This window comes from Leucopleurus acutus (assembly GCF_964270905.1).
Source record: "Leucopleurus acutus genome assembly, chromosome: 1".
Taxonomy (NCBI): domain Eukaryota; kingdom Metazoa; phylum Chordata; class Mammalia; order Artiodactyla; family Delphinidae; genus Leucopleurus; species Leucopleurus acutus.
This window is the reverse complement of record NC_139142.1, coordinates 193292054-193319698: the sequence shown is the minus strand read 5'-3', so window position 1 is coordinate 193319698 and position 27645 is coordinate 193292054. Positions and strand designations below refer to the sequence as shown.

The following is a 27645-nucleotide window of genomic DNA, read 5'->3' as shown; positions in this document are numbered from 1 at the left end:
GTGTCCACTGCCTCAATTTTGGGATGATTCGTTGTCTATTCAGGTATTCCAGAGATGCAGGGTACATCAAGTTGATTGTGGAGATTTATTCCACTGCTCCTGAGGCTGCTGGGAGAGATTTCCCTTTCTCTTCTTTGTTCACACAGCTCCTGGGGTTCGGCTTTGGATTTGGACCCGCCTCTGCGTGTAGGTCCCCTTAGGGCATCTGTTTTTCGTCCAGACAGGACAGGGTTAAAGGAGTAGCTGATTAGGGGTCTCTGGCTCACTCAGGCCAGGGGAGGGAGGGGTATGGATGCGGGGCGAGCCTGCGGCGGCAGAGGCCGGCATGACGTTGCACCAGCCTGAGGCGCGCCGTGCGTTCTCCCGGGGAAGTTGTCCCTGGATCACGGGACCCTGGCAGTGGCGGGCTGCACAGGCTCCCCGGAAGGGGTGTGTGGATAGTGACCTGTGCTCGCACACAGGCTTCTTGGTGGCGGCAGCAGCAGCCTTAGCATCTCATGCCCGTCTCTGGGGTCCCTGCTGATAGCCACGGTTTGCGCCCGTCTCTGGAGCTCGTTTAGGCGGTGCTCTGAATCCCCTCTCCTCGCGCACCCCGAAACAATGGTCTCTTGCCTCTTTGGCAGGTCCAGATTTTTCCCCAGACTCCCTCCTGGCTAGCTGCGGCACACCAGCCCCTTCAGGCTGTGTTCACGTAGCCAACCCCAGTCCTCTCCCTGGGATCCGACCGAAGCCCGAGCCTCAGCTCCCAGCTCCCACCGGTCCCTATTCTTTTGTCTCTGTTTTTCTTTCTTCTTATGCCTTACCCAGGTACGTGGGGAGTTTCTTGCCTTTTGGGAGGTCTGAGGTCTTCTGCCAGCATTCAGTAGGTGTTCTGTAGGAGTTGTTCCACATGCAGAGGTATTTTTGATGTATTTGTGGGGAGGAAGGTGATCTCCACGTCTTATTCCTCTGCCATCTTGAAGGTCTCTCTACCATTTCACTTCTACTTCCTTATTGTGCTTGGAAATCATTCCCTTTCTCCCACCCCTATGTCACTGTCCTAAGTCATGTTTGTCTTCATTTCTCCTGGAAACTAGTATAACAGATCCCTGACTGGTCTCTAAACTTGCAGTCTCATACATTCTAGGTTATCTTCCACATTCAGCCAGAGATTTCTAATAAAATACGAATGCAACCATACCATTTCCTTTTTTAAATCCTTGGGATAGCTTGCTATAAATAAATACAAATTCCTTATCTCAGCATTTAAAGCTCTTTATGTTCTAGCCTCTTCCAACCTTTCCAGCTTCATTTCAAACATTCTAGAGACCACATGCTGTGTTCCACTGTGCTCTTTTTTTTTTTTTTTTTTGCGGTACGTGGGCCTCTCACTGTTGTGGCCACTCCCGTTGCAGAGCACAGGCTCCGGACGCGCAGGCTCAGCAGCCATGGCTCACGGGCCCAGCCGCTCCGCGGCATGTGGGATCTTCCCGGACTGGGGCACGAACCCGCGTCCCCTGCATCGGCAGGCGGACTCTCAACCACTGCGCCACCAGGGAAGCCCCACTGTGCTCTTTTTAATCCCAAGAACTTTGCAGGTTTTGTCTTTTTACCTAGAAAATTCCTACTCATCTTTCAAAGCAGTTCAAATGTCGCCTTTTCTAGAAAGACATTCCCGATGTTTCTTTCCATTTAGAATCAAGTGTTACTCCCTCTGTATACCCACTCTTATTTACTTTTCTGCTTATTATTACTGTGTTTATATCTACCTTTTTCATCAGCTACCTGAAGCTGATAGAAAATATCACAGAAGGTATAGAGTACATTCCTCTATGTACATTCCTCTAGAAAGAAAGGCTTTGTGCTCCATTTCAAGTTTAAATTCTAGCTATACTGTATAGTTTTCCGCCAAATAGTTAACAATACCAAGTTGCCACATAGCTAGATGAAGAAGGTGTATAATTTTTAGAATGCTTGTTTAGATATAGAGAAGTTGAGCCTCTTCCTCAAGAAGCCTAATGATGTGGAGGTTTCCAGTAGTGGACCAGAAGCACGTACCCCATGACTAATGTTCTCTAGTGAACTCTACATCAAGATCATGCTGATTGGAAATTCAATAATATTATGGATGTAGTTCTCAAATTTCCTTCTAGAGAAGAAAGAATGAACTTTGGAGATTAAAATCAAATAGTGACATTATTCCCCTATGGTGTTTTGGGGTTTTTTTCCATTCTTTCATTCAAAACACACACACACACACACACACACACACACACAGTTCATGATGTCATGGAGTATTCAATTTTTTTTAGGAAAAACATATTCAATACATACAGACTGAAGTAGAGGTAGTTGCTCTAAAGCTGTGGTTCTCAAAGTGGGTAACTTTGCTCCTCAGGAGGTATTTGACAATGTCTGGAGATGTTTTTAATTGTTACAAGTTGCATACAGGGGGTAGAGGTCAGGAATGCTACTTACAATGCACAGAACAGCTCCCCACGACACAGAATTCTCTAGTCCAGAATGTGAATAGCACCAAGGTTGGGAAACACTGTTCCATAGGAAGACTACTCAGGACTGCAAAAGGATACAGAAAAGAAATCTGATGAAGAGTGAGAGCTTGGGAGATGCTTTCTTGAGAGTGATGGACGCTTGAGATCTGAAAGCCTGGGAGGAGAAAAAGGAGCTGAGTAGGTAGGTGGTGATGGAGGGAGAAAAGTGATAGTGTTCCAAGTAGAGGACCCACAGGTGCTAAGTTCCTGGGGTGCGTGTCTCATCACGTGACAGAAGGGTTTGGCTGAAGTGCCAAAAGGAGAGAGAAGTAAATGTTGATGTTGTAAAGACAGCCAGTGTCAATCATGCCAGTACTTACAAGTATGGTTTAGGAATTTGTTCTCTATCCTACAGCAGTAAAAGGCCATCGAAGGGTTTCTAAGGAAAGAGACTGCTTATACAACGATTAAACTGAATTTAGAAAAGATCTCTCTGGCTGCAGGGTAGAGCAGATCTTGAAGGAGAAGTTGGATGAGTGCAGGAGGACAGTATAACCATCCGGGGAAGAGATGATCGTATCTTGGACCAGGATGGTGGCAGCAGAGATGGAGACAAGCGAATCCACGTGAGGTGCAGCTTGACAGGAATTTGTGATGGGCTGGAGGGCGAGGCGGAGTGAAGTGTCAAGGGTGATGCTGGTGGCAGGAGAGGGAGTGGATTAGGTTTGGCAGAGGAAGAGCCGGAGCTGGTTTTAAACATTACTGATGTATAGAGACACAAGCAGGAATACCAGTCAGGGAGCTGGGACTCTGGGTCCAGAGTGCAGAGGAAATGTCTGGGTCCGAAGTGCAGAGGAAATGTCTGAGATTGTTCAGGAAGAGATAATAGGGAAAGAGAGGGTGAACTAATAACAGGGAAGACAGGGGGTTATGAACTCCAGCTGCCTCTGCTATTTACATGTGATTCTCATCTGCTGTCTGTTCCTGTCACATGTGCCTCAAGCAGTTGTGTCTTTCAGCTTATTGCCCATATTTATCCCACTGGTGAGCCACTAGTGTTTGCCTTCTGCATTGCTGGTTCATTTGTTGTTGTGCCCAACTGCTCATTCACTTTCAGGCAAGCATTTCTCTGTTTGCTTATTTGTGTCGAAGGGAAAAGAAAAAAAAACCTCAACCTCCTTTGTAGTTTGTATAGCATTTATGGTCTCTCTTAGTCCCTTCATGCTGCTAACAACCAGAGCAGACTAATCAACGGCTTTCCTCCATATTTGATTTCTCTTAGAATTAGGCCTTCACATTTGTACCCTCTCTACATTCACAGACATTTAAAAATAAATTTTGGCTATTTCATGGTCTGGGGTAAACAGCCCAGAAATTTCATTTCACCAAGTGAATCTGGAACAGTTCAAATGGCCCTGTCTCTCTCCACCATGCTCCATTGTCTCTGAAAGTCACTGCCCTCCAGAATACATCTCCCCTTGGTTTTATTTCTCCCTGGTCCATGAAAGCCAAAAAGACAGATTAACTATGGTTTGTAAAGGTTATGTTGTCTATGTGATTGTGAGAGAGATTAATAAAGAAAAGTCTCATGTCTCCCCCAGATGAGAAGTGTTTTTAGGGTTTACCTCCAGCCATAGAACAGGGCATGAAGGATGACTTTCAAGGTTTTAAGTCCATGGTTCTCAACCCTAGAGGTACCTTAGAAATACCTATGACAATTTAAAAAATTATACGTGCATATAGACCCCATTCTAAGAACTTATTCCTAAGATCTGAGAAGCGGTACGTTCATCCAAATTTTAAAAGGCTGCACAGGGGATTCTGAAACTGATAGCCTAATAGATTTAAGTGACACCCACCCAAGCCAAGCACGTGAGACTTCATTGAAAAAGTAGTCACCCACCAGCAGTCAGTACCTAATAATAGTGTCTAAACAGGCTAGCCGGGGCCTAGCAGTCATGAGGAGGAGAATCGTGGAATGAATTCCAAAGCGGAAAGGGCAAACCCCAAGCCACAAGAGCCAGAAGCAGGAAAACTGGTTATCTGGGCATCGCCAGCACGTGCTTTTCTAACCACGAACTGAATCATGTGTAGAGACACCTTGAAATAGAAGCAAGTAGCCAGGGCAGAGCAGCAGAACCTCGGCTTTAGTGAAGCGTCTGTGTGCACTAAGTGGAGGGGGTAGAGTTGAGTAAGAAGAAAAAGTTCTAGAAATAAAAGAGTGCAGAAGCTCAAAGACAGAAGTTGAGTAAACAGTAAGTATGGATGGTAAGAGCTCCCATAATAATTATGAATTAAATTTCTACTGCCATAGGCCAATAAAGGTTATGGCCTTTTTTATTTGTTTTAAGCTTCTCTGCTATTATTATTCACCTTTCTTCCCTATCCTTCCTAGTTTTCACAAGGAAAATGAGGCCAAATGTTTTAGAAATGAGACTAGGAGTCCTACCTCTAATCTATTTTAAATTTGTATCCTAGAGCTAAGAATTGACTGCATTACTGAAATGTCAAAAATGATCCTATCTGAATATTACATTCTGAAATAGAAAATAACATATATCCGTAAGAGCCCTCAGCAGTATTATAAAACAGCATCATATTTAAATTTAGTAATATTTTATGGAGAAATAATAAAATAAACTGGCAAGTCATTAGAATGGGCAAACAAGCTTTAAAAACATTTCAATGTCTCAAAAATCCTGCATATTTCTAGGATCTGTGATAAATAAGAAATTGTCACTTTGCTAATTATAGCATTATAAAGATAACTTAAGTCTCACAGACTTTGCAAAGCAAGAGAAGGAAGAGAAAAAGGGTCGATGAGAATCCTACTTCTCCTCAACTTAAACTTTTTCTCATGTCAACTCAGCTTTCTTCCAAATGAAACCAATGTCTCCCTGTCAGATGCATTTCCTAGGCACAGTTGGGAGGGTGCTATTACGGATAATTAAACGGGAAAATGGAAACCCATGCTTTTCTTCTACAAACATCAACTAGCAAGTCAATTAATGAAGTTGTTGTTTGAGAGGCCCTGTTTTCTCTCTTACTGGTTATGGCAAAGGAACCCAGCTCAAGGCACAGCCAAGAGTGTCTTTTCTTAAGACAGCCTAACCCTGTCTCTCAGCTGGGCTCATCTCTAAAAATCTCCAATGGAAAGAAAACTCCCTGTCGTGGTTGCCTGCCCTGTGGCTTAGAGCCCTGTGATTCTATCCAGGTGGACAGAGAAAGCCAAACGACAGAAAGTACTACAGACATAAATATGAGGAAGGGGAGGCAAATGAGCTCTGCAGGCCCCTCAAAGGACGGCTTGTGACCTCTAGTTTGAGGAACACGGTTACAGGAAAGTCTAAGAGGCTTCCAAACGTATAGGAGACACACACTACACTGCACTCCAGCCGAGCAAGATCCACCCTCAAATGTACTAACAAAGCTAAACTGAATATGAATTAGCAGCGGCCCAAGAGCTCATGGGCCAAATGAAATTTTGTTTTGGTAAAGTAAAAACTTTAATAAAATTGAACATTATGATCCAAGGCAGCCAAGCCACGCTCCTCAAGCCCACAGAACCCAGAACCAAGCAAAGGACTTGGGCTCTTTGTAGCTATGTTTGAAAGGCAGATTGAGGCCTAGCTGCCCTGCCACCTTGCTCAAGCATTCTGCCTGTGAAAGTTGTTTTGAAATTTTAAGTTCAGGATCTGAAGGTCCTAGTATATCACAAAGAGAACAGCAGGTCAAGAAACTAGCAAATGCTCCCAATTAGAATCATGTTTGTAGCTGACACAAGTGACTGTATGGTGGAATTAAAGGATGCCAAGGTGACCTTTTAGCCAAAATATATCCAGACATCCTGACCTGTACCTGCAATCCCAGCACTGTGCATTCATTCATTTGGGTCTAGCCTTTTTCATGTTTAAGAGTTCCTTATGAGGACTTCCCTGGTGGCACAGTGGGTAAGAATCTGCCTGCCCCTGCAGGGGACACAGATTCAAGCCCTACTCTGGGAAGATCCCACATGCCGCAGAGCAACTAAACCCGTGCACCACAAGTATTGAGCCTGCACTCTAGAGCCTGCATGCCACAACTACTGAAGCCTGCACGCCTAGAGCCCGTGCTCCGTAACAAGAGAAGCCACCGCAATGAGAAGCCCACACACCGCAACGAAGAGTAGCCCCCGCTCGCCGCAACTAGAGAAAGCCTGCGTGCAGCAACGAAGACCCAATGCAGCCAAAAATAAATAATTAATTAATTTTAAAAAAAGAGCTCCTTATGAAAAGACAAACACCCCTGGAATATATGGCACCAATACGCAAGGCACTGAGAGATGGGAGAAGTGGGGATGGAAACTGGACCAGGCAGGTGCTGTATTTTAAGTGACAGCCAACTTTTTCAGTAAAGGGCCAGACAGTAAATATTTTAGGCTTTCCATGTCCATCACAACTACTCACTTCTGCCACTACAGTGTGAAATCAGCCAGAAACAACATGCAGATAAGCAAGTGTGGCTGTATTCCAATAAAACTTAATTTAGGGACACTGAAATGTGAATTCCATGTAATTTCCACGTGTCATGACACATTCTTCCTCTTCTGATTTTTTTCCCCAAACCGTCAGCAGGTCATAGTTTGCTGATCCCTGCTGGATTAGGAAATAAAACTCACAAAATAAATCTCCCTGACTTCAGTTCTAACTGGGATATATCAACTATAACTAGCTAATGAGCTCCTGAGACAGAAATGGGTCAAGATGCCACACAACTATAATATTCATGCTAAAGTCTTCTATTAATAAAATATGCCCTGTTCATTGAATTTGGAAGATGCTGTTCATTTAATTATGGATAAAGAACGTCTTGCGTTATGACCTCAGGAGTATCTTTAGGCATTATTTTCTCCATTTGTGACTGAAGATGCTAATTACTGTTATTTCTTTCCCCTCAAATTAATTAATGGTCACACATATTAATGTTGTAAATGTACTAAGAAACTTGGAGAGTGATCATTTTGTAAGTACACTTAAGAAAAAACAAATGGACATAAAGCAAGATGCGACGTGCAAAGTATTTGTAGTTCCTTGAATGATAACCATTCAGTTAACGTAACTACCTATGCTAATACTTCCCATCTTTTCAACTTTCTGTCTTTTCTTCCTTTCAGAAGAACTTTAGGGAAACGTCTGTGCTGTCCTCTTTGATCCGGGCTCTCAGCAGTCCTTTTATGTGCACTTGGACATCCCCCATCCTTCCCCTATAGTGGCTACTGCCAAACTTGCACAGTATTCTCAAATCTCTAACCCACTCTATTCAAGTACGCTCAGTAAATGACCTTGTCCCAAATCTCAGACAGAAAGTTCAAGCTAGAATTTCTTCAACTTTGTTGCCTCAACCCCAAATTATTGATGTCTACTTCATCAGAATCACCATTTCTCTAGTCTCAGATACAATTAAGATCTTCTGTCCAAAGTCAGTATCTCCACCTGTACTCAGGATCCTCTTCCCTTCTGTTCTCATGGGACCCTGTTCCACATTTCTCTGTATTTTCAAACTTCTCTTCTCTCATTTCTCTAGCGGTTTATAAATATGTTCCCATCTTCTGAGATAAAACTCCCTCAACCCTGAGTCTCCTCTTTGGCCGTTTAGTCTTAGCATCTTTCTACTTACCTTAGAGCCAAGCTTCTTGAAATAATGCTGTATATTTATATTATCTACTTTTCTATGTCCAATCCATCTCTGAGGCCACTACAATCTGACTTCTCAGAAACTGCCCAGGTAAAAGTTTTCAGTAACTTTATAATCATCAAATCCATAGAGTTATTTTCATCTGGAATTTATTGCAAATGCTGTTAGAGAAGGACCTAATAATGTATTTTTCTATATGACTGGACAATTATTCTTATACTATTAAATGCAATCTCAATCAAAATCCCAACAGGCTTTTGCAATGAGTTTGACAAGCTTTCCCTAAATGTTAAACATGGAAGAGTAGAGGCTAAAAATATCCAAAAGATTTTAAAGGCTAAGACGACCAGCTACCAAACAGTTAAGTCCCAGTAAAACTATCGTAATTAAAACAGCATGACATGGGTACAGCAATAAACTATTTTAGGCTTCATTTTCTTCGTGGCTCTGTATTATCTGCTACTGTTAACAACTCCCTCTCTTTTGAATCCCTCTCTCTTCGTTCCTACAAAATTTCCCTACTGGAGTTGGCTCATACCTCTCACTCCTCTGTCCCCTTTCCTCTTTCCTTTTCTTCTATCTATTCCAAAGATACTGGTTCAAATGTCTTCTTTTCTTACTGTAAACACTCCCCTGGGAAAGCTCAGAATTTGTCATGGTTTTCACTATCACTGTCTGGCCAACACTATTTCTCTGCTCCCTTCCCAAATAAGATCGTTTCAAGTTTTAGATAACCATGCTTTCTCTACTTCCTCAATCATTACAGAAGAGTACACTGCTAAGGCTGCCAATGACCTCTGTGTTGCCAAATTCGTTGCATACTTTTTCCACTCATATTATTCTATCACTCTGTTGTTTTCCCCACAGTCGGTCACTCTCTCCTTCTTTTAAATCCTGTCCTCTGGGAATTCCCTGGTGGCCAGTGGTTAGGACTCCATGCTTCCACTGCAGGGGGCACAGGTTTGATCCCTGGTCAGTCAGGGAACTAAGATACTAAGATGCATGCTGTGCAGTGCAGCTGAAAAAAAAAAAAAAATACTGTCCACTTTTGGATTCTGTAATATGACTCCGACCTGGCGTCCCTCTAATCTCTTTGGCCACTGAATTATTCAAAAAGAGTTCCTGTATTTTACTTTTTCTTCAAAATGTTGAAGAGTTCAGTCTTGAGCAGTCTCTTCTTTTCCTTCTTTGTACATTTCCTAAGTGGGTAATCTCATTGTCACAGCTTTAGATTCCTATGTCTCCCAGCTTATAACTCCTAAACTCTAGCCTAGACTCCTGCACTCAGCTTCCAACTCATATATCTAACTGCCCACCTGACATCTCCATTTTGACTTCTCACAGGTGGCTTAACCATCAGGGTTGCCAGAAAAATAACTCATATAAACAAAAAAGGATGTTTTAGTATTAGTATGCAATATTTGTCATAGATGTATACTAAAACATTATTCATGGTTGATCTAAAATTCCAATTTAATTGGGCATCATGTTTTTTATGTGCTAACTTGGCAACAATAGCTGAACTTATGTCCAAAATGGAACTCTTGATTTTTCCTTCCCTTACCCTTCAAACCACTCTCTTTCCAGTGTTTCACTTTTTTTTTTCTTTTTTAATTTTTTTGGCCACACAGCATGGCATGCAGGATCTTACTGCCCCATCCCAGGATCGAACCTGCTCCCCCTGCAGTGGAAGCTCAAAGTCTTAACCACTGGACCGCCAGGGAAGTCCCCATATTTTCTTAATTTTAGTAGACAGCACCACTTTTTTTAAAAAAATTTATTTAATTATTTTTGGCTGCGTTGGGTCTTCATTACTGCGCACGAGCTTTCTCTGGTTGTGGTGAGCAGGGGCTACTCTTCATAGTGGTGTGCGGGCTTCTCATTGCAGTGGCTTCTCTTGTTGCTGGACACAGGCTCTAGGCATGCGGGCTCAGTAGCTGTGGCTCGCAGGCTCTAGAGCGCAGGCTCAGTAGTTGTGGTTCGTGGGTTAGTTGCTTCGCGGCATGTGGGATCTTCCTGGACCAGGGCTCGAACTCATGTCCCCTGCATTGGGAGGCAGATTCTTAACCACTGCACCACCAGAGAAGTCCTGTAGCACCACTCTTTACCCAGTTCTTCAAGCTATAAACCTGAAGGGATCAAATTTGATTTTTGTTTTTTCTTCACCAAATTTGATCTTTGTTTTTTCTTCACCTCTCACATCAAGTTCATCAGCAGGTCCTGTCAATTCTATCTCCAAATGTATCTCAAATTAGGCACTCGTCTCCATCCCAGGGCCACCGCTGTCTCTTACCTAGACTAATTCAATAGGCCTCGTATCACTGCCCCCACTTTTACATTGCCCCTTACTAATCTATTCTCTGCAGAGCACCTAGAGAAATTCGTTTAATACCTAAATGAGAGCATTTATCCCTCTGCTTCAAATCCTTCAGTGGCTTCTGACTGCACTTCAAATAAAATAACACACTTCACTCTGGCCTACAGAACTCTGAATGCCTGGCACCTGACTCTCTCTGAGCTCATCTCTCTCCACTCTGCTATGATTCGCTAGCCATGCTGGCCTCCTTCACTTCCTAGAACACTCCAAGCTTCTTCACACATTGGTACCTTAAAGATGTGGTTTTTCTCTTAATGGAATACTCTCCTGTCCTTGTTCTCTGCCTCCTGGTTATCCTTGAGACCTCAGATTAAATGACACTGACTCTGGGACGTCCTCCTAAACAGTCTCCCCAACCCCATTATCCTCCCTCATTTTACTCTGTTACCTTCCTTCATAGTACTTACCAGCACTTACTAATTTATTTACTCACTTATCTTTGCCCCACAAGATTTTGAACTCCAGTCATAGGATCACAGACCATCCTGTTTTGTTCACTATCCATAAACAATGCCTGGGAACTTAGTGCACCCTCAAAAAACATCGAATGAGTGAGTGAGTGACTTCCAAGTTTGCTTCTATGGTGCCAGACCCATATGTCTAACATCCTTTGCCAGCTCAACCATTTATCTCAAGTGCCTATAGGATAAAGTCCACAACGCTTCGTCAGGCGTTTCAGGATTCATACTGAAATAGTTCAACTTCCCTGAATGTATCCTGGGCTCTGTAAGGTCTCTGCATACATGTTTGTCTCTCTGCCTAGCCTGTCCCACTTACCTCCTATCCGTCTGACCAGTGAAATGCACTTTTCAAGATTCTTCCCATGTGTCCCATCTTCTTGGAAGTCTTCTCACACCACCCTCAACCACTCTTATTTTATGCTGTCATATTCTGCACACACCCCTATTAATGGCTAATGCTTACTGAGCATTTTCCACACGTCATTAGCTGTAATAAGCTTATAAGCACTCCACATACTTTACTCTCTACCGCAACCCTATGAGATTTATTATTATTAGATTTATTATTATTGTCCCCATATTACAGAAAAGGAAACTGAGACAAACAGAGGCTGGTAACTTAACCTAAGGTTGAGGAACTCCTTTGTGTGAGGCCAGGAGAGGCACCTACATAAAGGGACTCTGGAGCCTATGACCTTAAAGACTATTCCCTACTGCCCTGCCAAGCACTCAACAAACTGTAGTACTTGTTTTCATATATCTTATATTTCCTTATGTTCATTTCCCCATTAGATTGTGAGCCTCTCATGGGCAAGCCAGTATCAAAATCATCTTTTAAAATCTAGCTAAATGTTCATGGAATAGTTACTAAAGGCCTTAGTTTATAATTGTGCAAAGTACTTTGCCTACAAGATACTTGAATGGGCTTTAAAAATGAAGATCTAAGGAATTTAGAAAAGACAGATTGGTCTCTCAGAATATTTTTCAACGGGCAAGCAATTCAGTATACTAGTACATTAATTTTTAAAGTTATTTTTAGCATACTTCATATGTAACTTGCTTTACCACTCAAATAAGCATAAGTAAATATGTAAGTGTCTCAAAACAGGAATGGCGCTTTGGTAATCATTAAGCATTTTATGTCTCTTAAGGCATACACAAGTATGTTATATTCACTCTAGCTGTTCTTCGTAACTCATAATTAGTACCGCTGCCACCGGATGGAGTAGGAAGTTATTTAAATGATATTTCTTAAGAAGCACAGAAAGAAAGAAATCTCTTCAGCTAAACTATTTTTTTTCCCATATGTACCCTAACCACCACCCTGACATTCATATACATTCATACACATACATACATATACACACATACCCCTAAATCATTACATATGAGTTGCTCCTTGGGTTAAAGCATTAAAGGATGCCATTACAGTGCAAAACTGGGGACTTCCCTGGTGGTTCAGTGGTTAAGAATCCACTTTCCAATGCAGGGGACACGGGTTCGATCCCTGGTCGGAGAACTAAGATCCCACATGCCGAGGGGCAACTAAGCCCGTGCACCGCCACTACTGAGCCTGTGGGCTCTGGAGCCCACACGCCACACTATAGAGAAGCCCATGCACCACAATGAAGAGCCCACGCAGCCAAAAGAAAAAAAGAAGTGTCCTGTGAGTCAACTTAAAAAAAAAAATTGCAAAACTGTGTAGTAACACAAATGAGCAGAGACAAGGAACATAAATGGTACCACACAAGAACTTAATTTATTCAGTTAACTAGTAGGCACCTAGCAAGAATGACACATTGGACATGTAAAGTTTTGATAAGGCATAAGGGTATGAGGAAAAACGAAGAATGCATGCAGGCTTAGAACTTGGATTACTACATTGAGGCCAGAGTTGGCGAGGTCTACTTTTTAAAATTTAAGAAAAAATTGCACTGTAAACATATGACAGATAGTATAGCACAGTAGTTAAGAGCAAAAATGAGTTATAAAGTCAAACAGACCTGAACTGGTAATCCTAGATTCCCTAAGTAACAATGAATGGGTTTCTTAAATTCTCTGTGCTTTTGCTTATTCAAATATAAAATGAGGATAATACCAACTTACATGGTGGCCATAAGAATTCTACTCCAAAGTCACAGCCTATTGTTTTATATATTTCACTCTGATCACAGCACTTGCTAGCCACCTGATACATTCTTCTTTATTTTTCTTTTATTGTCTATGACTACCAGCCCCCACTGGAATATCAACTCCGTAAGAGCACAGATATTATTTGTCCTGTTCAGCACTGCATGCCCAGTATGGGTAATAGTTCCACTCAATAGATGCTCAGCAGATAGATGATGAATGGAAAGAAGGAATGGAGGGAGGCAGGCAGAAAGGGATGGAATGAGAAGAAGAGGAGAGAGGGAAAGATGAAAAATGGAGAGTACTAAAATAAAACTTCAAAAAAACGGTGGAAATGTGCTGGTGAACTAAGTAACTATGTTAAAACCATTTTCTCCCATCATTTAGTATTCTACACGATCACTTTTATGGCCCCATATTTAAATGCATGGATCCGATTTTGAACACTTAATTGTTCCCAGTTTGTTTGTACTATAAATAGCACTATGATGCACATACATGCACCTATGACTATATTTGTAAGTCCTTGTGCACCTGTATGATTTCTTTAGTATAGACTTCTAGAATTGAAACTACTGTGCATTTTTATGTTTATTACACATAATCCCAAACCTCATCCAAAAGTTTCTACCAATTTACACAACCATCAGCAATGTATGGGAACACCTAGTTGCTAACGTCTTCACCAACACAGAGAATTATTATTGTTATAAAAGTACATGTCATTGTTTTCACTTGCCTTTTGTTATTACTCGTGGATATAGAGAATATACATTTTATGTTGTTGTTGTTTTACAAACTGCTGATGGATGCTCTCTGCCTGTTTTTCTATTGGATATTCTTCTATTTCATAGTGATTCCTACGAGGGTTTCGTCTGTTTTTAGAGTAAGAATGTTAATCCTTCACTATCATATCATACCAAAACACTTTTCTCCAATTTGCTTTTTAATTTTGTTTTAATTGTTTAAATGCTAGACTTAGTCTAAGCTCACCCTTTACAATTCGAAAGCCTAGTGACCAGAAAAAGAAGACATTCCTTACCGCTAATAAAAGTAGCTTTAAGGAAAGGTAACCTACAAATGAGTTAAATAATTTCCACAGTAACAAGAGGAAGAAAAGATTTGAAACTCTAAACTTGAGCTGGGAGATTAAGCACTACTCAGAGCTCATAAAATATTTTCATGTTAACAAAATACATTGGGGGATACAAGTTGTGTGCTGGACTAAAGGCCGTAATTTTTTAAGATCAAATTTCTTAGGGCGCTTGTATTAATATACACCACACATATTTCTCAGAGGAAAAGTAAAAATGAATAAGAGTTGAAAGCATTACATTCTATTTGACATACACTTGCCTTTAAATATTTAGGGAAAAGCACCTGTCAAAATACATTTCAGACTGTGTCAAGTTCAAACTACTTGAGAACTGGCTAGTAAATTATGGAATGGGATAACTCCTAGTAAATCCATTATATCTTGAATAGATAGAGCAGTTCATCATCTGTAGAAACCCTGAATTTTGATATAATTCTTTAAGAAGTGGGTCATCCCTAGACAAAACGGTTTTATGGCCGTGCTTACCACAAAGGCCCTCCAACATCCTATATTGGTAGTTTTTCTTCCTTCACTTGTCCCCTGAGCCTGAAACTCCTAGTTAAGGAGTGACAAACATGTGGTACATATGTCATTAGTTTCCCTGATAATACCTATGGCTGCTGAAGTTAGCCAATAAAACAATCACTTCTCAGAATAAATCCATTTGCTGCATCGGAACCCTTTTTAACACAGTGCTCCAATAAACTGACGGGAGGTGGCAATCGTGTTTTAGCTCAAGCCCCACTCATCATTAGAACGATGACTAATCTTACTTAAACAGTATCTGTATTTTAAATAGGAAGGCTTTAAAGCCTGGAAATCTTTCAGGACTAAAATGTGTGAAGCCCTAACACTTTGGGCACAGTGGCATTAATGTTTGGAATAGAGATGCTTAGCGAATGCTTCCTTGATCACATGCTGCCCTGCACCTAATTGTAATGTTGTGGCTGGGCCTTTTCAGGCTTCTTATGTCCTAAAGAAGATCATTTGAATGTTAATTCAGAAAGCATGATTATACTTCTCTAACTTTCAAGCCTAGCACTTCAAGTTTCTTCATATATATGTTTAAATATATTTCATGGAAAGAAAAAATTATGCCAATAATATCAGGCATCATGTTACAAAATCAACCGTTCCATTACAAATGATGTAACTTTTTACTTAATTCTTCTTACCCCCCCATAAGAACAAAAGTGTAGAATTAAAAGTTGTGATACTTTCCCCTTTGGTAACTCTTGGAATGGTCCAGAAATCCTTTCAATGAATGAGTCCTTACATACACATAAGACATAAAAAAATTTATCTCACATGAGCTAGTATGATAAGCTTCCTATTTGTAGATTCAATCCCCCCCGAACTGCTTACTACATGAATCAGGCTTGATTTTAGAGTACATACACTATTGCTGTTGTTGTTTTCCAAATTCTTGAATGTCCCCATTTTTACATAAGATAAAAGCCATTTAGAGAGACTAAGTGACTTGCTGATTAGGTATATAACTATGCAAACTTAGGGTCACATAACTAGAATATGAAATCACTAGGATTTGCCTCAAGCTTTCTGACCCCGAACCTTTGCAAAAACGCAGGTTAAACGTAAGGAACAATGGTACAGAGATTAAAAACAGTTGGATTTTAGAATATTAGGAAGGTAGGGTACAGCAGCTTAGACAGCGCTAAAAACTGGAAGAGTAAAATAGAAGACAAACTTAAATAGCTTCTCAAAACACAGAGGAAACACTTAAAATACAATACAGTGAGAACATTTTAAAAAAGAAAGTCTGGAGACCCAACCTATATTTAACAGGAAGGCCTAAAAGAGAAGCCTAGAAAAACTAGAGCAGAAGAGATAACATACAAACTAACACACAAAAGACTTCCCATATCAGAAGAAAGCTCAGTCTGAAATTTGAGAGTTTGGATCACATTTTTTGCAAACGCAATGAAGAAGAACCATATTATGATGGTAAAAGTAAAGAAAGAAGTCAATAAGCATTCAGATGGGAGATTTTGTTCCATAAGAGACAAAAAGTGGGCAATCCTGGAAATTGTCCAAAATGTTCAGTTCTAAACGATAAATGAAGGAGCAATAGTAGAGCTTTAAAAGAAAAAGACAGTAATCCCCAAGTGCTCCCCCTAGCCAAGGGGCTGTCCTGTAAAAGCCACAGTCGGTGGGTGGGAGTTCAGATGTAACATAGGTACAAAACTACCGTTTTCCAAACAAACTATCTGAAGATATAGATATCTAATAATGATAAAAGATTAGTCAAAAGTCAGAACTCAAAGGCAAAAAACCATATTTGGAAAGGTCTTATGATAAGTAACTAAACCAAATAAACATCTAGGAGGAAGACTAAATGATAAACTTAAATGTAGTGAGAGCCAAAATATATTAAAGAACTGCTTTTCCTTTGAAACTAATGATGGCTCTTACTGAAAATTGATGCAAATTAATCATAGATTAAATTTTAATAAAATGGGAAGGGCGAAATGAGGAAAAATAAAAGTACCAAATTTCTCATTCATATTCAATAAAGGGGAGTGAAATATTATTGTTGTGATACTCTGTGATATTTTATTAGTTCAGTAGAGTTAAAATATCTGGTAAGAGTCAAGATCAACATTGTAGCCCTTAGGAAAACGGAAATTGAGGGAAATATTGTCTACCATAAATTGACAGAAATATACAACATCATCTTATGTTGAGTGTAGTAGTTAGCCAGTATTAGAACAAGGTTTAAGAAAAAAATTTGTAAACCACTATGGAACTTCCATAAGTACCCCTATAGCTAGCTGCATTGAAGGTACTAGCTCTTGGTTTCTAACCATTCTACTCCTTTTCATGTATTATGCTGCACCTCCCTCCCATAAATAGAAAAACACATCCTAAAATTCATGAAAATTCCATGAATCTTAAGGGACCCAAAACGACCTTGAAAAGAAGAATAAATTTGGAGGCCTCACACTTCCTAATTTCAAAACTTACTACAAAGCTACAGTAATCAAAACAGTGTGATCCTGACATAAAGGCATAGACCAAATGGAACAGCATAGAGAGCCCAGAAATAAACCCACATGTGTGTGGTCAAATGATCTTTGATAAGAGTGCCAAGACCACACAACGGGGAAAAGATATTCTCTTCAACAAATAGTGTTGAGAAAACTAGGCATCCAAATGCAAAAGAAAGAAGTTGGGCCCTTAACTTACAACATATACAAAAATTAACTAAAAATGGATTGAAGTCTGATATAAGGCCTAAAACTATTAAACTCCTAGAAAAAAAACACAGCAGGAAAGCTTCATGATATTGGCTTTGGCAATGATTTCTCAGATATGACACCAAGAGTACAGGCAACCAAAGAAAACGTAGGTAAACTGGACTTTATCAAAATTAAAAACTTTTGGGCATCAAAGGACACTATCAAGAGAATGAAAAGACAACCCATAGGATGGGAGAAAATATTTGCAAATCATCTATGTGATAAGTGTAATATTCAGAATACATAAAGAACTCCTACAACTCAGCAATGAACAACCAATTCAAAAGTGAACAAAAAACCTGAAGAGACATTTCTGCAAAGAAGATATACCAATAAGCACATGAAAAGATGCTCAACTGCCACTAATATCTAGGAAAATGCAAATCAAAACCACAATGAGAATTCACTTCAGATTCATTAGGATGGCTATTATAAAACAAAAACAAAAACAGAAAATAACAAGTGTTAGTGAGGATGTGAAGGAATTGGAACCCTCATGAATTGTTGGTGAAAATATCAAATGGTCTGGCCTCTGTGGAAAACAGTTGGGTAGTTCCTCAAAAAGTTAAACACAGAATGACTGTGTGATTCAACAATTCTACTCCTAGGTTATATACAAATAACTGAAATCGGGGACTCAACCAAATACTTGTACACCAATGTTCACAATAGCATTATTTACAATAACCAAAAGGTAGAAACAACTCTTTCAACAGATAAACAGATAAATGAAATGTGGTAAATACACACAATGGAATATTATTCATCAATTAAAAGAAATGAAGTTCTGATACATGCTAAAACATAGGTAAACCTTTAAAACATTATGCTAGGTGAAATAAGCCAAAAACAAAAGGACAAATAGTGTATCCACTTATATATGAGGTACTCTGAAAAAACAAATTTATAGGGGCAGAAAGTAGAATAAAGGTTACCAGGGGTTAGGGGAATAGGGAGTTGTTTAATGATTACAGAGTTTGGTTTGGGATGATGCAAAAGTTCTGGAAATGAATAGTGGTGATGGTTGCACAGTGATGTGAATGTACTTAATGCCACTTAATTGTACACTTAAAGATGGTAGAAAATGGTAAGTTTTATGTTACGTATATTTTACCACAATAAAAAAGTAATACATCTCCCTTTTTTTCAACAAAGTAAGCATTAAAACATCATAATTAGCCTAGTAGAATTTCAGCCACACTCTACATTAAAACATCTGATTTTCCAAACCAAAAATGAGCAGTTATAAAATCACCTGTCAATTAATTTCTAATTTAAAAAAAGAACTATTACAGGCCTGGAAGGGAAAATACAAACTGCAGTATGTTCACTTTAAAAAATGACTATCACTATTTTTTCCAAACCACTAAGCTCAAACAAAACATGCTACAATTTACTAAGAATAAATCAAGCAAAAGATTATTTTCAGAAGTGGAATAAGCTGCTGTTCCAGTGTACCTTCTTTTCTTTCAAATTTTCACTTGAAAATAAATTGTACTAACACTTCACATTATTAAGCTGTAAGAAACTATGCTCTCTCTTCAAAATAGCTAATAGAAAAAGATGTGACTTGTCATGATATTTGGTAAAAAAATAAAAATAGAAATAAGTTCCAAATATTTAATATTCAGAATCTTTAAAATTGCTGTTGCTTTAGAAGAACTTACTGGGTTTAAAATCACTCAGTTTATTGACAGATATAATCTTTAACCCAGGGCACAAAGGCAAATGTATATAGTTATGTCTCTAAATGTTTGTGCAGAGTAAAATTTAATTTACTCTTTGTGGCACTGTATCACCAGCCTCACCCCAAAATATAGCAGAATCTAGTTTGTGTTGTTTAAAATGATAAAATGTTAAACTAACCTTCGACCAATGATTGTTGGTACCTACCAACTGCAGAGTTGGTATTTTAGGCATGAGCAAACCTCATTTAACTTAGAATACTCATAATTAGACTCAATTATCTGGTTCCAGAGTCTGCACACTTGTCCGCAATGTTACTTCTATATTGCAACTAAGGTTTTTCCCTCTTTTGTCAGAATAGATGTACACTGACAGATTATGTGGTTTTTGTTCTTTTAATTATCAGTGGGTAAAGAATGTAATGGGAAACTCATAAGGAAAACATCAACTTTGCTCCAAGAGGGGTCATCAGTTTTTTTGCTTAATCCAAAGAAATGTTGCAAAGACATGTGAAAACTTTAAAAAGCAAAGCCAAAGTCTACATGCCCTAAATATGCAATCTTTATCCTGGAAATGGTTTATCGCTTTTACAATTAATCCATTGCTTTTGGTAATTGAAATAGGAAGATAAAATTTCATGAAACAGTGAACATATGAGACCTATGTTCACTGACTTTTTAAACTTCTTTCCTAAAAATATCTCCCCCTTATGTCACATTCTGTGAAAACCAACTGATTCTTCAAAAGGTGACCATCTTAAAACTAGATAATGTCTAATTTATGTATTCCAACTAGTTTGTATCTATAGAAATTTCACCAAATGACATGTAAAGATATCTATTCTCATGATAGCCTTGTAAAGCAGCATTTCATATGAAGGTGCAGAGAAATTCAAAAGGTTAATAACTTTAGAAATGTTAAGTAACATTACCATAGATTAAGACATTGGTCTAGCAAGCACTATCTTAGTTTTTTAATATCCTGTGTAATATTCTACCGTCATATATCACTAACTCAATTTAGCATAACAATCATTAATGATTAAAATCAATTAAAATTCATTAAGAATTTTGTGGTATCCACTGTGTAAATGAATTACATTATATAGAGACACTTCAGAGCAGTTTATTAAATAGACCTTTCAATTCTACCTGCTCTGCCAGTGATAGGCTTTTTAATAAGCAATTAATTTTATCTAGGTAACAGTGGTTAGATATTTCCCAATTCCATTGGCCAGCTACTTTATTATATATATAATCTAACATATAATACATATTTTGTTGCAAAAGAATGACAAGTATTGGTTAAATGAAGAGCAATTTGCCAGTTTGCACCTTTCTTGCTGATATAAAGTTTGATTCTAATTTGTTGTATGCTTCTGTTAATGAAACTATTTAAAATAACTATTAAAGTCTATAACATTAACATAATGGATACATTCTCCTAGAATCTCAAAAGAGGTGGTTTTTTTTAAATGTTAATTTGAGGCTTTGTAACACATGCCATTCACATAGAGTTGTTTTCTTTTTTTAATTTCTAATGGGAACACTTTATACTTTCAATGAGTTCTGTAATCTAAACCAATCTCTACAACTTTGCTAACATGAAGGGGTCATACAAATTCAGAAAAGGTAGAAACTTTAAGTTTTGTTTTTCTTTTCAATGGCACAAATACGTTTCTGAAAGCAACAGAACCACAAATCTGACACAACACTGGCTGCATACAGTTAATTGGGTGACCAACTGAAGACAGCTCCCCAGAAAGCTCTGCCCTGAATATTTTGGTATTTCGTCCACCCCCAACTCAGAAACATACAAATGGTTATACTACTCTCCGATTCCTCAGAACAGAACCAAAGGACAGCCTCTCTCAAAAGCCATATAAGCTCTGTGCAGGACCACTATCATTCTGGGATACTAATGCAAGACCATATGTATGGTCACGAATAAATTCATTCTTCAAAGTATAATGTGCTCAGAAACAGTTGAGTCCATTTACCCTTTTCAAATATGGCTAAGAGAAATTAAAATGAAATACAATAAATATCACAAAGCTTTCTACCTAGGAAAAAATTAACAATATATTGGGAACTGGCAAAATAAGTTCTTCTAGAGTCTGAAGAGATGATGTAAAAGAGTCCTTTAAGGCAATGAGGTACTTGAGCTTCAGGGTAAACAGGGAGAAACACTCTGTAGAAGAAAACGTTATAATAAAGTTTCACATTTTCAATTCCTATTTCTCCTGCGAAGCTGAAGAATATAGCTTTCACACTCTAGTCCAATCGTATTATAGAAAGATTTCTGCTTAAGAGAGAAGCAAATGGGATTTGGAACAATTCTACTTGCTTAAGAAAACTACAATGAGATATCATCTCACACCAGTCAGAATGGCCATCATCAAAAAATCTAGAAACAGTAAATGCTGGAGAGGGTGTGGAGAAAAGGGAACCCTCCTGCACTGCTGGTGGGAATGTGAATTGGTACAGCCACTATGGAGAACAGTATGGAGGTTCCTTAAAAAACTACAAATAGAACTACCATATGACCCAGCAATCCCACTACTGGGCATATACCCTGAGAAAACCGTAATTCAAAAAGAGTCATGTACCAAAATGTTCATTGCAGCTCTATTTACAATAGCCTGGAGATGGAAACAACTTAAGTGTCCATCATCAGATGAATGGATAAAGAAGATGTGGCACATATATACAATGGAATATTACTCAGGCATAAAAAGAAACGAAATTGAGCTATTTGTAATGAGGTGGATGACCTAGAGACTGTCATACAGAGTGAAGTAAGTCAGAAAGAGAAAGACAAATACCGTATGCTAACACATATTTATGGAATTTAAGAAAAAAGAAAAATGTCATGAAGAACCTAGGGGTAAGACAGGAATAAAGACACAGACGTACTAGAGAATGGACTTGAGGATATGGGGAGGGGGAAGGGTAAGCTGTGACAAAGCGAGAGAATGGCATGGACATATATACACTACCAAACGTAAAACAGATAGCTAGTGGGAAGCAGCTGCATAGCACAGGGAGATCAGCTCGGTGCTCTGTGACCACCTGGAGTGGAGGGATAGGGAGGGTGGGAGGGAGGGAGACGTAAGAGGGAAGAGATATGGGAACATATGTATATGTATAACTGGTTTGCTTTGTTATAAAGCAGAAACTAACACACCATTGTAAAGCAATTATACTCCAATAAAGACGTAAAAAAACAAAAAGAAAAAGAAAAGAAGAGGTCAGTCCAGAATAAAAAGAAAGGTACCTTTCATAATAAAAAGAAAGGTAACCAGGTTACCTGGGTTTACCTTTGCTTTGCGAAAGCGGTAGAGCACCAGCATGCTCACGCAGTCGAGCAGCACACACAGGGCTTGGAAGGAGATGATAGCAAGTCGCAAGTACTTATCCTCCTGGACAAAGCAGGGGCTGTCATCAGCACAGTAGGGGCAGCCCTCCCTGCAGGGCAGGCAGACATGGGCTTCTTCTGACACATCCATTGCATTTCCTGCAAAATGGTGATCCGGACCCCTTCCTGAAAGTTCCAAATAAAACCAGTGTCATTGCACCTCTGAGGTAGGTGAGACTGAGTACAGAGTCAAAACACATCCTCACGTCTTCATTCCTTTTCCCTCTTATTAAAGACCTTTCATCAATCTTCTTGCTAGAGGAGAGAGTTACTTTGTCTTTAGACTCAAACAAAATTCTTTTCATCCTTTTGATTAGAAAAAAAACTGTCATTCAGACTAATTCAGGAAAATTAGCAAAAATGGAACTAAAACTCCTCAGAGGCAAGGAACAGTTTTCTAAGTCTTTTATTTCACTATCTACCGCTCACCAATGGAAACTCCCTACAGCACAAATAATATTCCATAAATATTTGTTAAGGAATTAACAGAAGGAAGGATAAGAAAGTTGTGTCATTTTTGTACCAAGTAAATATACACAACACTTTGGAAACTTCTTGACCTAGATGGCACAGAACCCAAAATAAGACTCTGATTGCTCCTTAATTCAGCAGAGATCTCGTCTACCAAGTTCATTAGTTCAGTGCACAGTTGTTCAGTGCACAATTGCCTGATGAGGATGCATCATTTGCCCAGGATACAATCCATACTCACAGGCTCTCACGTAATTTCCCACTCTGCACACCTATAGGACATTTCCACACTATAATCTAACTGCTGCTACTGATCTCCCTTTAACTTTAGATTCTTCTGTCTCAGTTATCAAACTTAACGTAGCTCTGAAGCCCAAGAGGTAAGAATTCTCTTTAAATGTTGAGTTGAGTTTAGCATTGATAAATATCTAATTAATAATACATACTTAAAAAAAAAAAACCCAAACCTGTTTCTAACCCTAACCTCAACATGAAAGATATTAGTAAATATATACCCAGTTTAGTATATAATACAACCATACAGCTCAGTATATAACATAACTTTGATTGAGGAATTTGGGAAAGAAGTTATTCCGGTTAACACCATTTTAATAACACAAAGTCTAACAGAAAATCTTTATTACTTTCATCTCTTGTTGAAGGTTCACAGTCTTTCTAAGATGTATTTTTGTCTTCATTCCTTCCTTAATAAATACAATAGCAAACATAATTGAATATTTCTTTGTTGATTCAGGATACACTGCTGTTTAAGAGTCTTCATTCTGTTACACACTGAAAAGCATATGAATTTCAGTGTCCAGCAGACATGGTTCCCCTCCCTAGACAGCTCTGAAACATTAGGCAACTCACCCTACCACTTCGGGTCTCACTTTATTTATATATGAAATATGAATTGCTGTGGGGATTAAATGAGATAGTGTATGTAAATCACAGTGCCTTGCTTTCTCTTCTCCAAATATGGAAGACGCAAAGAGTAATTAGGAATCCACTGGTGTCTTAAAGAAAGGCACTACTGATCAAAAACAAGGAAGTTACAAGAAACAGCTGAGATATGAAGGGAGTCAGTGGGAATGACAAGCTCCATTGCAGATAAGTTAAATTTGACATCCAATTCATTGTCCAGGAGAAATATACAATAAGAAATGAGAAATAATACAAGAATGGAGCGTGGGAGAAGAATCAGTGTCAGTGAAAGAACTTACAGAGAACTCTGGGAGTAGATAAGGTATTGATCAGGAACTGCAAAGAGGAAGAAGTTAAACAGGTAGAAGTTTTCACAATGTCATAGAAGAAAACTGGAATTTACTGGAACATGCTGGAATGTGATCAGAGAGGATGCCTGAGGAAAGACTATGAGGTTTAATGATTATTTCATCCTTCACTGACCTTTAAGACAGTAGTTTCTGGAGAGCGGTAGAGATTGAAATTAGGTTGTCAGGGCTTAAGGAATAAATATGTAATAAAATAGAATACTGTTTCAGTCAATGTTCCATTGAATACCAAAGGCAAGAAAAGCTCATGGTTAATAGGTATAATAATAATGGGGTCAAAAAAAAGGATTTTGGTTTTGTGTTTTGTTTTCTTCCATTACAGGTGAGATCTGAACATAGCTATAGTCAGCAAAAGGAGGCACTGGAAATCAAAAAAAGATTGAGAAGATTGGAGGTAATCAAGAGCATAGTTGGGGAAATTAACTCTAATAATTGATGTCACTTCTTTTAACACTAGAAAGTAGAGGTATATTAAAGATATTTTAAGTATTTTTTATAGAGAGGAGGAATCAGTTCAAAATCATTTTGATGTATTGAAGAAAGAAAATGTGGAAGCTAATCTTGTAAAGTCTTATACTTCTTAACAGCTGAGGTAAGAATATGTGTGAAGGTGGCCAGTTTTGAGTATGAAGACATGAAAGATTAAGGAAGCAGTTAAACACAAGATGACCAGTTGGATCACTTGGCAGAAAATGAACCCAGTCTGGATAAGATGGTATGATCTACTGGGAGATCTAGTCAAGAGAGTTTTTTTATTTTCTACAATTTTCAGTAGCATAGAAACGAATGGGGAGGATAAAGCAGTCGAGGGGAGAAAATAAAGAGGATTGTGACAATGGCATTGCTGGGGAGAAGGAAACCCATGCTGCCTTTACTCCCTCGGGGTAGCCAGTGCTCAGTCTTCCAGGGGCCTCCTGCGTACGAGTCAATCTAACGAATTAAACAGGAAAACATTTCCCCATCATCAACCTTACTCATTGGTCAAGGGTGGCCACCAGAGTCATTAACTTCCACACATTTCTGGGTTACGCACTCATGAGCCCAGAGCAGGTTCCTGCACCCTGAAAAATTACTTCAGTGGTGCCCAGAGCAGAACAGAAAGGCAGAAGTATGGTCTGAGGTGCCAGTCTGAGGCAAAGAGTAGTACAAATGTACTTATGCAAAGCTGTTCAAAGCTTTCAGAAAATAATGATGGCAATGGCTAGAGTAAGAGGTAGGGCCAAGCGGCATGTGAAAGGGTGAGAAACAGGTATGTAATATAGATACAAACTTGAGGAATAACAGGCACACAAATCATAATCTATGAAGTATGAAAACCTAGGTTACTAAGAAAACAATGAATTAATAAACTCTTGAGTAAAAAGTGGAGAGTCGTATAGGTGAAGCCAGAAAGAGTCACTGTACTGAGAAAGATTAAGAAAATTGTCAAGGATTCAGATGGTCTGATGAGGCTGACAAAAATGTCAAGGGCTCTAAGAACAGATGTGGGAGACAGAGGTCAGGATTTCCCCTTCGGGCCAAGATGGAAGAATGGGGATTGAATTTACTTTTTCATCAGAAATGATGAAAAAATGGGCAAAATATTTAAAAAGTAATGGTTTTACAGACACTGGACATTTGTAACAAAGGACGGTGATTCCTAACAAGTGCAAACACTCTTCAAATAAACCAACTACCATAAACAGAACCACAACAAAAGTTAAAGCAGTAAAGAAAAAGTATGTACAGAAAATCTTTGTTTTATGAAATCGTCCTTCTGAACCCAACAGGTAGCTAAAATCTGAGGTACATCCAGAGTTTGTGATACAGGACACACACACACACACACACACACACACACACACACACACACACAAGATGGCTTCTAAGTGCCAAAGTCATATAGAATACAATTTGAATGGTGTCCCCTAGATTTGAAGAACATGCTGACCATAAGCTGGACTTAGAGAGGTCAGCAAGCCTAGGACTAGTAGATCTCACAGACAACTCTAATTACGTTGTTAAACACTTTCCTACATGTTTACAAAGCAAATTACTCTGCAGAGGTAGTTTATTCTTGCCTGTGGTCCTTTTCTTTCCTTTACAATACATGTCTAATCCGTTTCCTAAAGATAGTAGACAATGCAATGAATTACTCCCAGTTTAAACTATCACACTTAAAGAGTAGAACCCGGGGAATTCCCTGGTGGTCCAGTGGTTAGGACTCTGCACTTCAGGGGGCACAGGTTCCATCCCTGTTCAAGGAACTAAGATTTCGCATGCCATATGGCACAGTCAAAATAAAAAATAAAAAATAAATTAAATTATATTAAAAAAAAATAACGAGTAGAACTCTCTCCAGTTCCCTATTATACAGATTGTAACCAAATCACAGTATGGTGAGATGCTCTAATAAACTAGGTTGATCAAACTATCCAAAGCTCAATGAGCTTTAAGTCATCACCAAAGGAAAAACCTTAATTTCATGTTAGGAAAAAACAAAAGGCAAAACAGTTTCTCTTCTCAGACTTTGCCAAATTCAACAACTGATATTTTTAGAGTATTGTCAAAGACCCATAAGGCATTCTGCAACACTCTAAACATTTGGGTTTCGTTATTTGTTTCCTTTTCATAAGACATATCCAAGGATTAAAAAAGAAAAAAATTTCTCCTGCAATTAAAAATGGAGTACATTCTCTGTGAAATTTATTTTGTGTATATTAAATGTATATAATTAAATTCAATATATATATATTTTTTAATTAGGCTCTCTTTTCTTTCCTTCTTTCTTTTACTAGAAAATCTTATTCCTAAATCAGACTTATATACCATTTCTGCATATGAGAGAAAGATATACATTTCTTCCACTAATCCAATTTTGTTGCACATCTTTTTCCTAGTTATGGCCCCCTCTACATTGGCATATTTTCTTGTGCATAAACCAAGGTTCTTTCATAGTGATCACAATATCCCCCAATTCTGATTTACTAGAGAGACTGTTACTTGTTTAGATTCAACCTGTTGAAGCAGAGAATGGGAGGTGGAATTCAGGAACACAAGAATCTCAGGCAGTCTGTTGTCCAAATGCAACTACCCTGCCCCATTATTCTCTATCTCCACACCAACACAGAGAACTTTTCACACCTGATCCACTCTGTCTCTGTTCACTTCCCTTCCTGCTGCTCCAAGCCGTTATGACTATTTTTAATTGCCTGTGTCCCTCTGCTGTGCTTACCGCTAGAGTTCCACACATCCATATGCTGAACCCAAATAAACTGTGAACTCTCTAAAGTAAGACTATGGTTTTATATTTTTATTTCCCAACCTAGATT

The 27645-nt window shown here is 38.8% G+C and overlaps 1 protein-coding gene across 1 annotated transcript in view; it reads right to left on the bottom strand.

Annotated features, from left to right (window-relative positions):
- Window positions 1–27645, bottom strand: part of GPR158 (G protein-coupled receptor 158) — a gene marked incomplete at both ends in the record, with an annotated part of 322105 nt that overhangs the window by 127303 nt on the left and 167157 nt on the right. The window contains one exon of the mRNA XM_082833639.1: window positions 22474–22697. Coding sequence (XP_082689765.1) covers window positions 22474–22697 — 224 coding nt within the window. The remainder of the gene's footprint in view (window positions 1–22473; window positions 22698–27645) is intronic.